General features: G+C 39.6%; 1 protein-coding gene across 1 annotated transcript in view; it reads left to right on the top strand.

Annotated features, from left to right (window-relative positions):
- Positions 1-11,998, top strand: part of shisa9a (shisa family member 9a) — a 63,257-nt gene that overhangs the window by 1,873 nt on the left and 49,386 nt on the right. Inside the window, exon 2 of the mRNA XM_061233208.1 lies at positions 7,389-7,516. Within this exon, the coding sequence (XP_061089192.1) occupies positions 7,389-7,516 (128 nt within the window). The remainder of the gene's footprint in view (positions 1-7,388; positions 7,517-11,998) is intronic.

The following is an 11,998-nucleotide window of genomic DNA, read 5'->3' as shown; positions in this document are numbered from 1 at the left end:
CCATACCTTAATCAGAATTTTGTGTGTGGAGTAGGCTAAAATCATCAGTCCAGGAAAGTGCCCTGAAACCAATGTCTTCACAATTCAGCATATATCTAGCCTAAGTGTGTGTGCGTAGTCACCCGGTAGTCACTTCAATGGGGTGTGAATATCCGTTACATTTAGTAAGAATCCCAACCCCCATACAACGCACACGCACAATCTACCGCCAATTAAAGTTATCGCTACCTAAAGTATTCTACTGGAGATGCAAGATAACGCTGGTTTGCAAAATAAAATGCAGTTCCCTCACGCATTTCCATATTGTAATGATTAGGACTGATTTGAAAACGAATTTAAACTGAAAAACTAGCCACACTACTTTCTCCTAGGCTATCGCCCGCCTGGCAGGGAGCCTATATGCCAACCCTCCATGCTTCTTTACTTGCCTATCTCCTTCAGCTGGAGCGCGGTAATAGCGATATATCTTTATAATATTATACAGATGAATGGCTGAAGGTGAGCTGACTTAAATTAAATACTGATGCTTTTTATCTTGTGTCCATATATTAGCAACCTAGTCTAAGGAGATGGCGCGGCAGGACAACGCATTCTAAAGCGACTTCGGTATCTTCTCGTCGAACCCCAGCTGGAAATATAGTATAGCATCAATTAATATAGCCAGTTGAAGCATTAGGTCACAGGTTCAGTCAGTTTGCTCTGGACATCGAGGATGTGATAAAATTCAGAGTAACATATATGCATTATGGCCCGGGCAAGCGTAGGCCTCTTTTCCATTAAAAATGAGGTTTCCTCTTGCACAGAAATGAGCTTGTCCAGGTGGTGGAGTTGTGGAGGCGCATTGGGGCGGGGTTCTAAAAATCAGTTCTGAGGTGTCACTATGGCGGGGTCAGAGGGAATGTTTTAAGAGGAAAGAAGATGTGTTGAATGTTCCGTTTGAGAATTTTTGTTGAATAATTTTTTTTTTTATTCACAAAAAAAGTTCCATAACTCTTGAATAACGCATGTATATGCTACCCAATTGCATGCGTAGTGAGGTCTTAGCTTATTGATGCTACTTATACTAGGCTATTTGTATAGCCTACACGCACACCGCCCATTATTGCACTTGTCTTTACAACAAACACATTTAATTCTGTACACTACTCCCACATTGTAATTTAATAAGGCTTAATACCTCGTCTTATTTCTTCCGCAAATTTCGATGAAATCACGATAGTAGGAAATTACAATCAGTAGGAGATAAGGATACAGGTTAGGGAAATCCCCTGAATTTTCAAGGGAAATCAAATCCATAGCAAATCTGCAAATCAGACAGCCTCAATCCCTCTATGTCGGCGCTAAGTTTAGGAGGGGCAGTTTTTGATAAAAGATTATGTTTGCGATTTTTTTTTGTCCTTTTCACGAAAATACAGTCGTGTAACTTTAAAGATAATTCTGATTGTACCACAGAACATTACACACCCCTAATGAAAAATGATTATTAAATGTATTACTTTGTATTTGTGCGCCCAGCTCACAATACACAGAGAGCACACTGGCGCGTGAGATAATGACTCCCCGCCTGTATTGCAGCATCAGTGCTTGCCACTATCACGACTGCACAGAAACATGGTCATTGCTTATTTTCTGATTCATGTGTTTTGGCTTCAAATGACCATTGAAGTATTATTCATTTTTGGTCACCAATAAATAACACATTCAGCATGATTATTTGTGACAAGTAGCCTAATAAATTGTTCATCCATCTGCTAAAGACCAGACACGACCAGGTGTCACAGTAGAGATTAGTGGTTAACCTGTGGGTATATCATTTTATGAATTGCTCTAATGACATTCAAGTGAGAATCATGGTATTATGGTCAGTGTTATAGTCTAGCAGCATATATATGGAAAACTTGATTGCATTTGCTTTTATGCATCCCCACATAGTATCACAATTTCACAGTTCAAATTCAATCATTCCACCAATGTGCAACATGCATATGCATATTTTCTTTTAATTATTTACTGTAGCCAATACTCAAAGAGAAGCATTACATTTTTCTTAAATGGAAAATATATTGAACTGCTATATTCAGTGATTGGATTTTCAGGGTCAGGTACAACCACTGCTTTGTAAGATGTGTCCATACAGTATGTCCTCTCACCATAATGATCTAAGCATCATCTCTGGCAGCAGCTTGCACGCACAGGGAGTTCTACTTATGGGGATATTGGGTTTCCTCCAGCTGTTCTGTTCTGTACTTTTTGCCATCTGAAAAGAGAAACTTGCAATAACCTACAAATGAGGCTTATATTAGTGGCTTGCAGTGGCATTTCTACATTAGGGGCCAGTGGGGCCTGGCCCCACCACTAGATGGCGGTATTGTGTTCTTATCTCTCATTGACTTCCAAATATCAAGAACTGCAGTTCAATTAAGCGAATTCATTTGAAATAACTCAACCATTGCTAGAAATTATCCGTTATTCCTCTTTCACAACGCACTCAATGTAATAAAGAATTGTTCGTGCAATGTACGGCACTTGATGCTGGCAAATATCTGACAATAGCCCTGACAGTATGACAAGGTACCCCTTAGGCGTATTTCATAACAGGTTTTCAATGTTGTCCTCATAGGTTGGCCCGTGGGGCCTGATTGTCTTCGCCACACATCTGGTAATGCCCACATAAAGGTCAAGTGCCTGGCTCAGAAATCATAGCTATGCGTCAATTGCCTAGCTAGCTCTAGATATTTCTCATAGTAGCAGAAGCTTGTTACTTGTTATTATCACGTTATATTATTATCAGATAGTGCTATAACTCGTGATAGACTTTCGTAGTAGCTTAGCTGTATTACATTACAGCTATATTTATATTAGTTATTTAGCGAATGCTTTTATCCAAAGTTTTTAGCCATAGTAGTTTATACTGTCAGTAGCTTTTTAAAATATCACCATCAACGAGGCTGAAAACCTCTTCGCCACAAAATTCTGTTCTCTCACGTGACCTTTTGAAGAGAAACTGGCGATCAAAAGGGGACCCCACCATCCAGAAAATATTTGCATCACCCAAGCAGGAAAGGATAAAACTCACAGCTTTATCAGAAGAAACCCTGGCTAACAGCTTATTTAGCAGTTTGAAAAAGCGTGCATGTTGTAACGTTATAGTAGCTATCCTACGTTTGGCTAAATCCTTTGACACAACCAATTTTTACATTTTAGCTGGGCTAATGACATGCGGTGCTTTTGTAAATTTCACACCAGAAAGTTTAATTAAGGAAATGAGAAGAAAAAAATGGCTTGCACCACCCTTTCTGCTAGATTCATTTTCATTTAATAATTCTGTGATATTGCTTGCTGTGATATTGCATGGTGCAGTTGCAGATCAGGTTCCCAACAATATGACCATATAATTATACCAGCTAACTTGATTACCTTCCTGTGTGATCAAGTTCGAAATTGGCAAAAACCGTGAACCATGTTATTTCTTGTTCATCCTGAATTTGAACATCTTTTGTCTAGTGTGTTATAAGGGTTTAATCACTGTGTCAAACTAACTGTGTTGAGGCTCACAATAGTCACTGCTAGGCTTGACAAGCCGATCGGTGTCCCACCACAACGCCACTGGTGGCTTGTATGAGTTATGAGTGATATACAGTATAGCATTTCAATAATAAATACTGTATCTGTATAAACAACATAACTTGTAAGTATAGTGACCTCTATAATGTTTATAGAACAAAGACATTTTTTTATTGATCTGGCTCTGTACTCAACAATACATTCTGGGTTCACCATGTAGAAATTACAGTAGTTTTAATATATAGTCCCCCCATTTCAGGGCCCCATAACATTTGGGACAGATGGCTTCAACAGTTTTCTGATTAGTCAGGTGTGTTCAATTGCTTCCTGAGTGCCGATATAAGAGAGCCTTTAGTATCTACTCTTGATTCTAGGCTTTTGATTGCCTTTGGGGTCAGTTACTGGTGTTTGTCAGCATATGGACCAGAGTTGTATCAGTGAAAGTCAAGGAAGCCATTATAAAGCATTATATGAGACATAAGAAAAATAAATAAATAAATAAATAAATAAATAAATAAATAAATAAATAAATAAATAAATAAATAAAGTCAGAGAAATTGGCCAAATCTTAGGCTTATCAAAATCAACTTTTTAAATATTATTGACAAGTAAGCTCTGGGCAATCACAAAGAGGGCCTGGTAGGCAAGAAAGACCTCTACAGTTGATTACCGATGAATTCTCACATAATTGAGGAAAACCCTCAATGGACCCGCTTGGATATGTTAGTGACTACTGACCACTGAAGTCTTCCTGAACAGAACTAGTGCAAACTTGTTTCACAGGCATGGGTGGGGTCTGGTATGGTTCTCCCAGGTGTATGCGACTGCAGCCAATGTACTCAAGACCTGAACACTTTATTTAAGAAAAGATAACTTTTGGGATTGCATTTAACTCTCTCCTCATTATAGCAGCTCCACCATGTTCCCGCAGAAATCATGTAGAGCTTGCGGGGAAAAGATTTACTGTGTGTGTTCATTTTTGTCTTACTCAGTAATGCTCCCCATGTTCAACTTTAAATGAAACTGAAGCAGCAACAATGTAATCATTACAATAGAAAAACTGTTTTAAGGTAAGGATATACACTCAGTAAGCACTTTTATTAGGTATTTATTAGACTTATTTTTTAGACTTATTGGTCTTCCGCTGTGTAGCCTATCCAATTAGAGGTTTGACACGTTGTGTGTTCAGAGATTCTCTTCTGGGGGGAGCCGCGGTGGCGCAATAGGCTAAGACGCAGCAGACTCGCGGTTGCAGTTTGCTGCAGTTGCACACCGGGGACTAGGGACTGGGGACCGGGGACCGGGGTTCGATTCTCGGTCCTGCCAAAAGCCAAGTTTGGCCGGCTCACGTGGAGCAGCAATAATTGGCTCGCTGCTCCAGAGGGAGGGACTTCCTCGGAATCACGGTTACAGCTTGGGAGGCGAGACGGCTTGAAGAAGGCGTGTCGCTCTCCCGTTGGCCGCCGAGGGACGGGGTGTGGGCGGTGTATCTAATACTAGTTCTAATTGAATCAGACGGGGTCCAATTGGCTACCAAATTGGAAGAAAAAGGGGAAAAAATCGGCAAAAAAATAAAAAGAGATTCTCTTCTGCATATCACTGTTGTAACGTGTGGTTATTTGCATTGCTGTCACCTTCCCGAACAACAGCTGAACCCTTTGACCATGTCTGCATGCGTTTATGCATTTAGTTGCTGCCACTTGATTGGTTGTACATTGCATATTTTCTCCATTTTACAAGCCATACTGGTTCTTTTAGTTTTGTTTCTGTACCATAAATACCCAAATTAAAATGTGTAAAACATATATTTGAGTTTGTGTATGGATCTCTTCATTCTTGCAAGTTGCAATTTGCTTTGAGGATTTTTGGCAATTGAGTTCTGGAAACAAAACCCCATGACATATTAATTTAGCAGATGCTCTTATTCAGACTTGTACATAATAAGATAACATAATTGCATTCATTTGATTTATATGTATTTATTTATATATACAGACCTGACTAACAACATTTCCAAACCCATGAGTATATACATGGCACCATGACACAAGAACAAAAATACAAATGCAGAATACAATGTGAAAGTATCATGTAAATGACACCAGAGGGGCAGCATAGGTGAGAGACAAGTTTATTGTATGCATGATTTATTTAGTCGATGTTGCACAGCCATGTGAAGGAATAGTGGAGATTAAGCAGAAATTTAGGCGAAAACTCAAAAAGGGTGAGTCTCCTGGCTCAGTTGGACACCAGAATAGGACAGTCCAGGTTTAAAGGTACAATAGGTAAGATTTTTGTGTTAAGACATTGTTACAAGACCATTGTAAATCCTTTCCTATCATTGAAAAAGGCTCACTGACATGTTGACTCACCCTCTGCCTGTGTTTATGGTCCTTAAATTCGGGTTTCAAAATATACAGTTGACGGGCTGGCACTCTGTGCCAAAACATTGTATGGCTGTACAATAATTTAAGCTCAGTGGTTGAAAATTGGTTCTAATTGCGTGGTTTGAGCGTGTTTGTTGCTGCAATTCCTCTCTTGACCATTAGAAGTCCGAAATTACCTATGGTACCTTTAATGAAATAGAATGGAATAACTTTCAGTATTCGGTTTCACCATGGCAAAAGCTCCTCTGCTTCTGTGTCTGGAAAGAGATTATTTGATGTACGGAGTAGGAATATATCTGCCTTTCTAAAGGAAAGCTGAGGAGCTTTTGATTTCCTGCATCTGGCACTGATGACTGTCGATGGCTGCTCTTCAGTGATTGAATAATCACTGCATTAGCCGGGCACTGTCTGCACAGAGCCGCTCTGGGCTGTGGCCACTGCCCATGGTGCCAGAGCTGCTGGAGAGTGGGGGAGGTGATGGGGGAGAGGGAGAATTCTGCAGGGGATGGGGCTAAGCATCCCCGCACCACAGCATACTAATCATCCATAACAAGCCCTGAGGAAAATAAACTAAAACTATAAATATAGCATAATCGGAACTGGTACAAACAGTAGGAGTGTTAGGGGGTGGGGAAGGGATGGAAATCAAGATGAGGTAGAGGAACAACAATACTGCTATCCTGACCACCATGTAAAGTTCTTTCCACCATTGGGTACAGACAAAAAGGCGTCTTGACTAAGAGGAGCGACAATCAATAGGTGATACACGAGAGTACCATGGCGTGGAGTAAGTGGAAAATGTTTTCTAGAAACAAACTGGCTCACTGCTACTCTTTGGGTGAAGGAGGACAGTTTATTACATTTACTCCTAAGCTTCATGCTGTAGAAGTGCTGTAAATGACCTCTCCTGTCATATCAAATAGTCTTACAGTGGTGAGGACTTTGAGAGAATGAAAAGAATTTCAGTTTTCAGACTGAGCTTTAGGTGATAGTCTGCCATTCAGCACGAGATGTCATTCAGGTAAACTGTCTGTGTGTCTGATGGAGGAAAGGACTGTCATCAGCATCAAAGTGGTATGCAACACAATGAGAGGAGATGATACCTCAAGAGATTTAATGTAAACCGAAAGATGGGGGGTCTGAGTACAGAGCCTTGAGGGACACCAGTAGGGAGGTCATGAGTGCAAATGAAGCTATCACCAAAGAGTAAAAAAGGGGAATAGAGACACTAGCCTATACATATGGCCAGCAGATGGGTCTAGAGGGTAGAATGGGGCATGAGAGGTGAATAATAGGCAATAGGTACATTTAAGAAAATCCTCTTTTTATTAATATATAACTATAAAAGGATTGTCCTGCTCTTCACTCTCTGGCATATTTAAAAAAGTAAAGGTCTACATATTTGGCTTACTAACCAACAAAGTCCTCTTTCTGCAGAGCTCTCGCAAATGTGATGCGACAGCAAGGCCCCTGTCCAGGAGAGCATCTGGATCGGGAAGACAACCTGGGCATGCATGTGCAACATTACGAGAATGTGCAAGCCCGAACAAAGGCCAACAATCTGCGTAAGTCGAGTGGCTAATTCATCAAATTCATTTTTATTTGATGTATGTATGTAGTTTTATGATGATGTATTTTGCAATTGAATGCACCTTTTTCCCAATATTACCCTGTTTGGTTAATGAAAGATACATTTTAAGATGAAGACAAGCAAACATCAATTATTATGTTTTAAGGGTGTCTCTAATGCTATCAGCTAATGTTTCATCCACAAAAGTAGTAATTTTGGGGAAGTAGTGCTACTTGCTAAAACAGTACTTATCAGACATGTACAGATATAGGGTGTAGGGAGGTGATATTCCTCAAAAGAAATGCTTTAAATATTCTCACAACATTTAAATATTGTCCAAAGGACACACACAGACACATACACATACGTATTTGTATGTGTATGAAATTCTATAAATACCATACATCTAAAAATACCAGAAATTATCTAAAATAACATCACAAATGACATGACAAATGTTTAAAATGTGAAAAAAGTTTACAAATATTTTAGTCCAAGGCATTTGCCCCAGTGATGACCAGACAACATTATGCAGTTGACAGTATGTACGAAATATGGCTATAGCTTCAAATCAACTTGTTCATTTTATGATCACTTTCTGAAATTACACGCAGCATGCAGCTCTATGATAACATGATTTTTGCTCTGTGATTCTCTGTGAGATTGCTTGAATAATGTTGGTATCATTGGGCGGCAAGTTACAATAATTATCTTTTATGGAAACCAGATATAATAAAATATGGTGAGCTGACTGGAGTTCTGAATTATGGTCCCACTTAGCCACCTATTTGGTGTGGTGAGGATTTTATAGGCCTTTACTGATTGCAACGAGTTTAAATAAAATTATCCTCTGAAACCTATAATTTACATAAAAATGAACCCCAGCATAGCCCAGCATAGCTCAATTAAAAATTAAGATGTAAGCTTTAGTGCATGGTGGCAGAAAGTTGTGGTTCTCAGCACCTACAGTATGCATTTGGCTGTTCTTTAGTACTTGCTTCTGTTAAAGTGGCTGCAGTAGAGTCCTCCCCATTAAATTTGGCCTTGGCTGATTCTGTGCTTCCACTGGAGAAACAAACATATGGAAATGGTCTATTTCTGGTAAGTCCTGTGAGCCAGAGCAGCAGTTGCTCAGATATACGGTAATTGCATAACACTAAAAGTATCTAATTATCTCTAATTATCCCTGTCTCTGCTGCAGGATAGTACCAGCAAAACATGTGAATGTCCTGGTACAGACAACGGGCCCTATTTTGGTGACAATGCAAGCGCAAATGTGCCTGGGTACAAGTGGAATTTCTAGTTTCATCTCCTGAAAATTGAATATTTCTATGTTCAGTAGTTTTATGATTTGCAGTAAACCTTCTTGTGTCAACCTGGCAGCGCAATAGGGGATGTGTCAGGAGCAAGTGCAAATTTGTATCATTCGTATTTTCAAAATAGTGGCTACTTACACATTGAGCCCAAAACACACTGGAGCATTTAATTGTGTAATTGGCAGGGCTAGGTGTTTGGATGGGTCTGGTGGCACGTTACAGTACAGCCCTGAGAAAGACAGCAAAGTATTTGTGGCATTGATGTGTTCTACACTACGTAGCCATTGGCCTTGGCTGTGACATAGACCTCACAGCGGACATTATAGGACTTTAATATGGAGAGAGACAGAATTTGAATGTGATGATTGTGACGGAGATTACTGAGGCACGGAGGGCACAAGGGAGCTGTGGAGCTGTTTTCAGGGAGTATACATTCATCTTATCAAGTGCATGGATGAAACTTAGATGAAGTGGTGTCATCTCCTTTGTGCCCTCTGGTTCACAAGCACAATGGCTGTCCAGTTGAAGCAGGGGCAGCAGCAGCACAATGGAAAGGCTGCCGGCTGCCTCCTGTTCCTGGGGAATATTCGCTCTTGGAATCAAGGAACCATTTATTATCATTTTAGTACTGGCATATACATGGAAATATATATATTTTGTTTTTGGGGAATACATTTTCAATATGTAACTTCCAGTCTCATCTTTCTATCTACCTTTGTAGTTGCATAGCTGTGTCCTTTAAAAAAATAAAATGAGTGGCACCACCAAAAAAAGTGGTCACTAAATGTGACTGTTGAGTCACAGTCTGGAGCACGGCCACAGTTAATTTATTCTTGTAAAACCTGCTTCTTTTACAACTGCCCTGCAGTCACTCTCACACAGTGGTGCTAGAGTGACAAAATTACTTTCATTTAGTTGGACATGCGCTAATTTTCCCCAGCACCTTGGGTTACTGCTAGTGTGACAATTGCGTCATCACTGCGGAAATAGGACCCAAAACGAACATTGAATTTGTATGTCACACACTACAATGCGCAACCTGTTATTTTGGAAAGAGATTAATGCTTCACTGTTTTAGTTTCATTGGAAAATTGCATGATTGGTTTTAAGCAGATAAAAATACTGCAAAGACATTTAGCCTCATCTATAGCTAAACACAATGTCAAATGCACAAATCCCGTGTCTGTGCTGCTGCAGCTTTTATTGTTGTGTGACTGATACTTTTGCTGAAACTACTATTCAAAATGAAATGCATTTCCTAGAAAACTGTTTTCACAATTAATATTCTGCACTGTTAAAATAAGATCTTAATCAGTCCAATCATTTACTCATTGATGAATGTTAGTGTTGGAAATACCTTCAGTCTTGTCACAGGTAGAAAAAGTAGAAGAGACATACAGATCATCAAGTCGAGTTTTCATTGATTCAAGATGTGTCATTGATGACTTTTAGTCATTTTATTTTCTATGCAAGACTGATATTGAACCTTCAGGCCAATTTTGTGTCATCATCACCCTGTTACTTATCAGACAGGTGCAGCACTTCTGCAATTTTGGACTGGAATGAGAAAGTCCCAAGGGGAGAAATCAAATACAGTATGGCTGTTTTCTAAGCTTTCAAGATGTTCTCAGTCAGGGGGCACACCATGTGAAAACAGTTGCCCTCAAGGGTCTAAGTAATAGTGGTGTTGCTTTGCACATTCTTTATGATATTCAAGCATCAAATTGACAAAGTGATCAGTGATTTCCCCATAAAGGCCTTCATGAATATTTTCTCCAAACAGTATTTGAAACAGAACCGCATTTCATGTGTATCATACACTCCAAAAAGAAAAACTCCTGTTGGATAAAGAATACCTTTTTTATATGCTAATGCAATTAATCGGCAAGAACAACAAAAACCTTTTCAGATCCCTCAGGAAGAGTCTACTGTAATTATTCTGCGATTCATTCAATATTGGCACAAGCTACAAATGATTAATAACTTCACTATTTTTTCTTTATCTTTTAAAATGTGTAAAATATTTTATGTGTGTGTCATGTTTTAATATTTGTATCTCCTTATAGGAGATTCTGACGACCTGCCGGATGACAATAGTAGGCATCAGGGCATTCAAGGGATTGTGGTTTAAAAAAAAGAAAATACATTTGAAATAACTCCAACGCATGTTGGACAGCAAGGTTATGCTCCCAACAGAATAACTACATCTTATGGAATTTATGAATGATTTATAAATATTGAAATCAGTTCTTATCATGCCTCCTTCCCTTCAGTTCTCAAGCAACACAAGCTCTTCACTCTCAAAGCCCCATATAGAAATACTGATGTAGGAAGCCATGTCAGTTACCTTGAGCTCTAGTTGCTTGACTGTAGGAAACACATCCCACTAAAAGTAAGATTACATTTATTTTTAAAGACTAATTCAGTAGTATACACATGTAGGACCTCTGGAACACATTTAACAAGAAGGTTTAATTAAAATATTCAGAGGACTGGTATATTTAATCATAAAAAATTAAATAGTGAGAATTCCGACAATATTGGACTGTCGTGTGTGCGTGTGTGTGTGTTTTCATCATGTGGTCATCTGCACATATGAAACCAGGAAAATGGTAAATGCATAAGAAAACATTATCAGTGTAAGGTAAAAATACTGGCCTTGCCTTGGAGCCTTTGATATAAAGGTGCTGACAGTTCTTTCTCTGAGAGCAGCTTGGGAAGCCAAATGCCTCAAAACCTTTGGCTTGAGGATCATAGCTTTGCAATCCACAACTTTAATTCTTCTCATGAAGGGCTTACCCCTTTATTATCTGCAATGGCCACAGGGCAAGGAGCCAGCATAGTGGCATGCCCTGACTGATTTATCTCCTTTCTGTGTGGATGGGAATTACAGATGAAGACGGAAAGAGTAGGCACCAGCCTGCTGTGTGCGAGTAAAGCCCATTGCAATTAGGGACTTGTCAGCCCGGGCATTGTTTGGCAGTGAGAGCTCGGAAAGGGCAGGGCAGCCAGAGACAAAGGCGCTGTGGATTTCAATGTGGATTTCAGTGTGCAGGCGGGCGTAGCGCTGGGCACCAGGTAATCTCTGCCATTGTGCAGGCCCCTCCTTACACGCCGCTGTCCTTCAATCCATTGGATTAGAATGACTCTCAGTCACCTTT

The sequence above is a fragment of the Conger conger genome, chromosome 2 (genome assembly GCF_963514075.1).
Source record: "Conger conger chromosome 2, fConCon1.1, whole genome shotgun sequence".
Taxonomy (NCBI): Eukaryota; Metazoa; Chordata; class Actinopteri; order Anguilliformes; family Congridae; genus Conger; species Conger conger.
The sequence above is the reverse complement of the archived record's forward strand: the minus strand, read 5'-3'. Positions and strand labels throughout refer to the sequence as shown.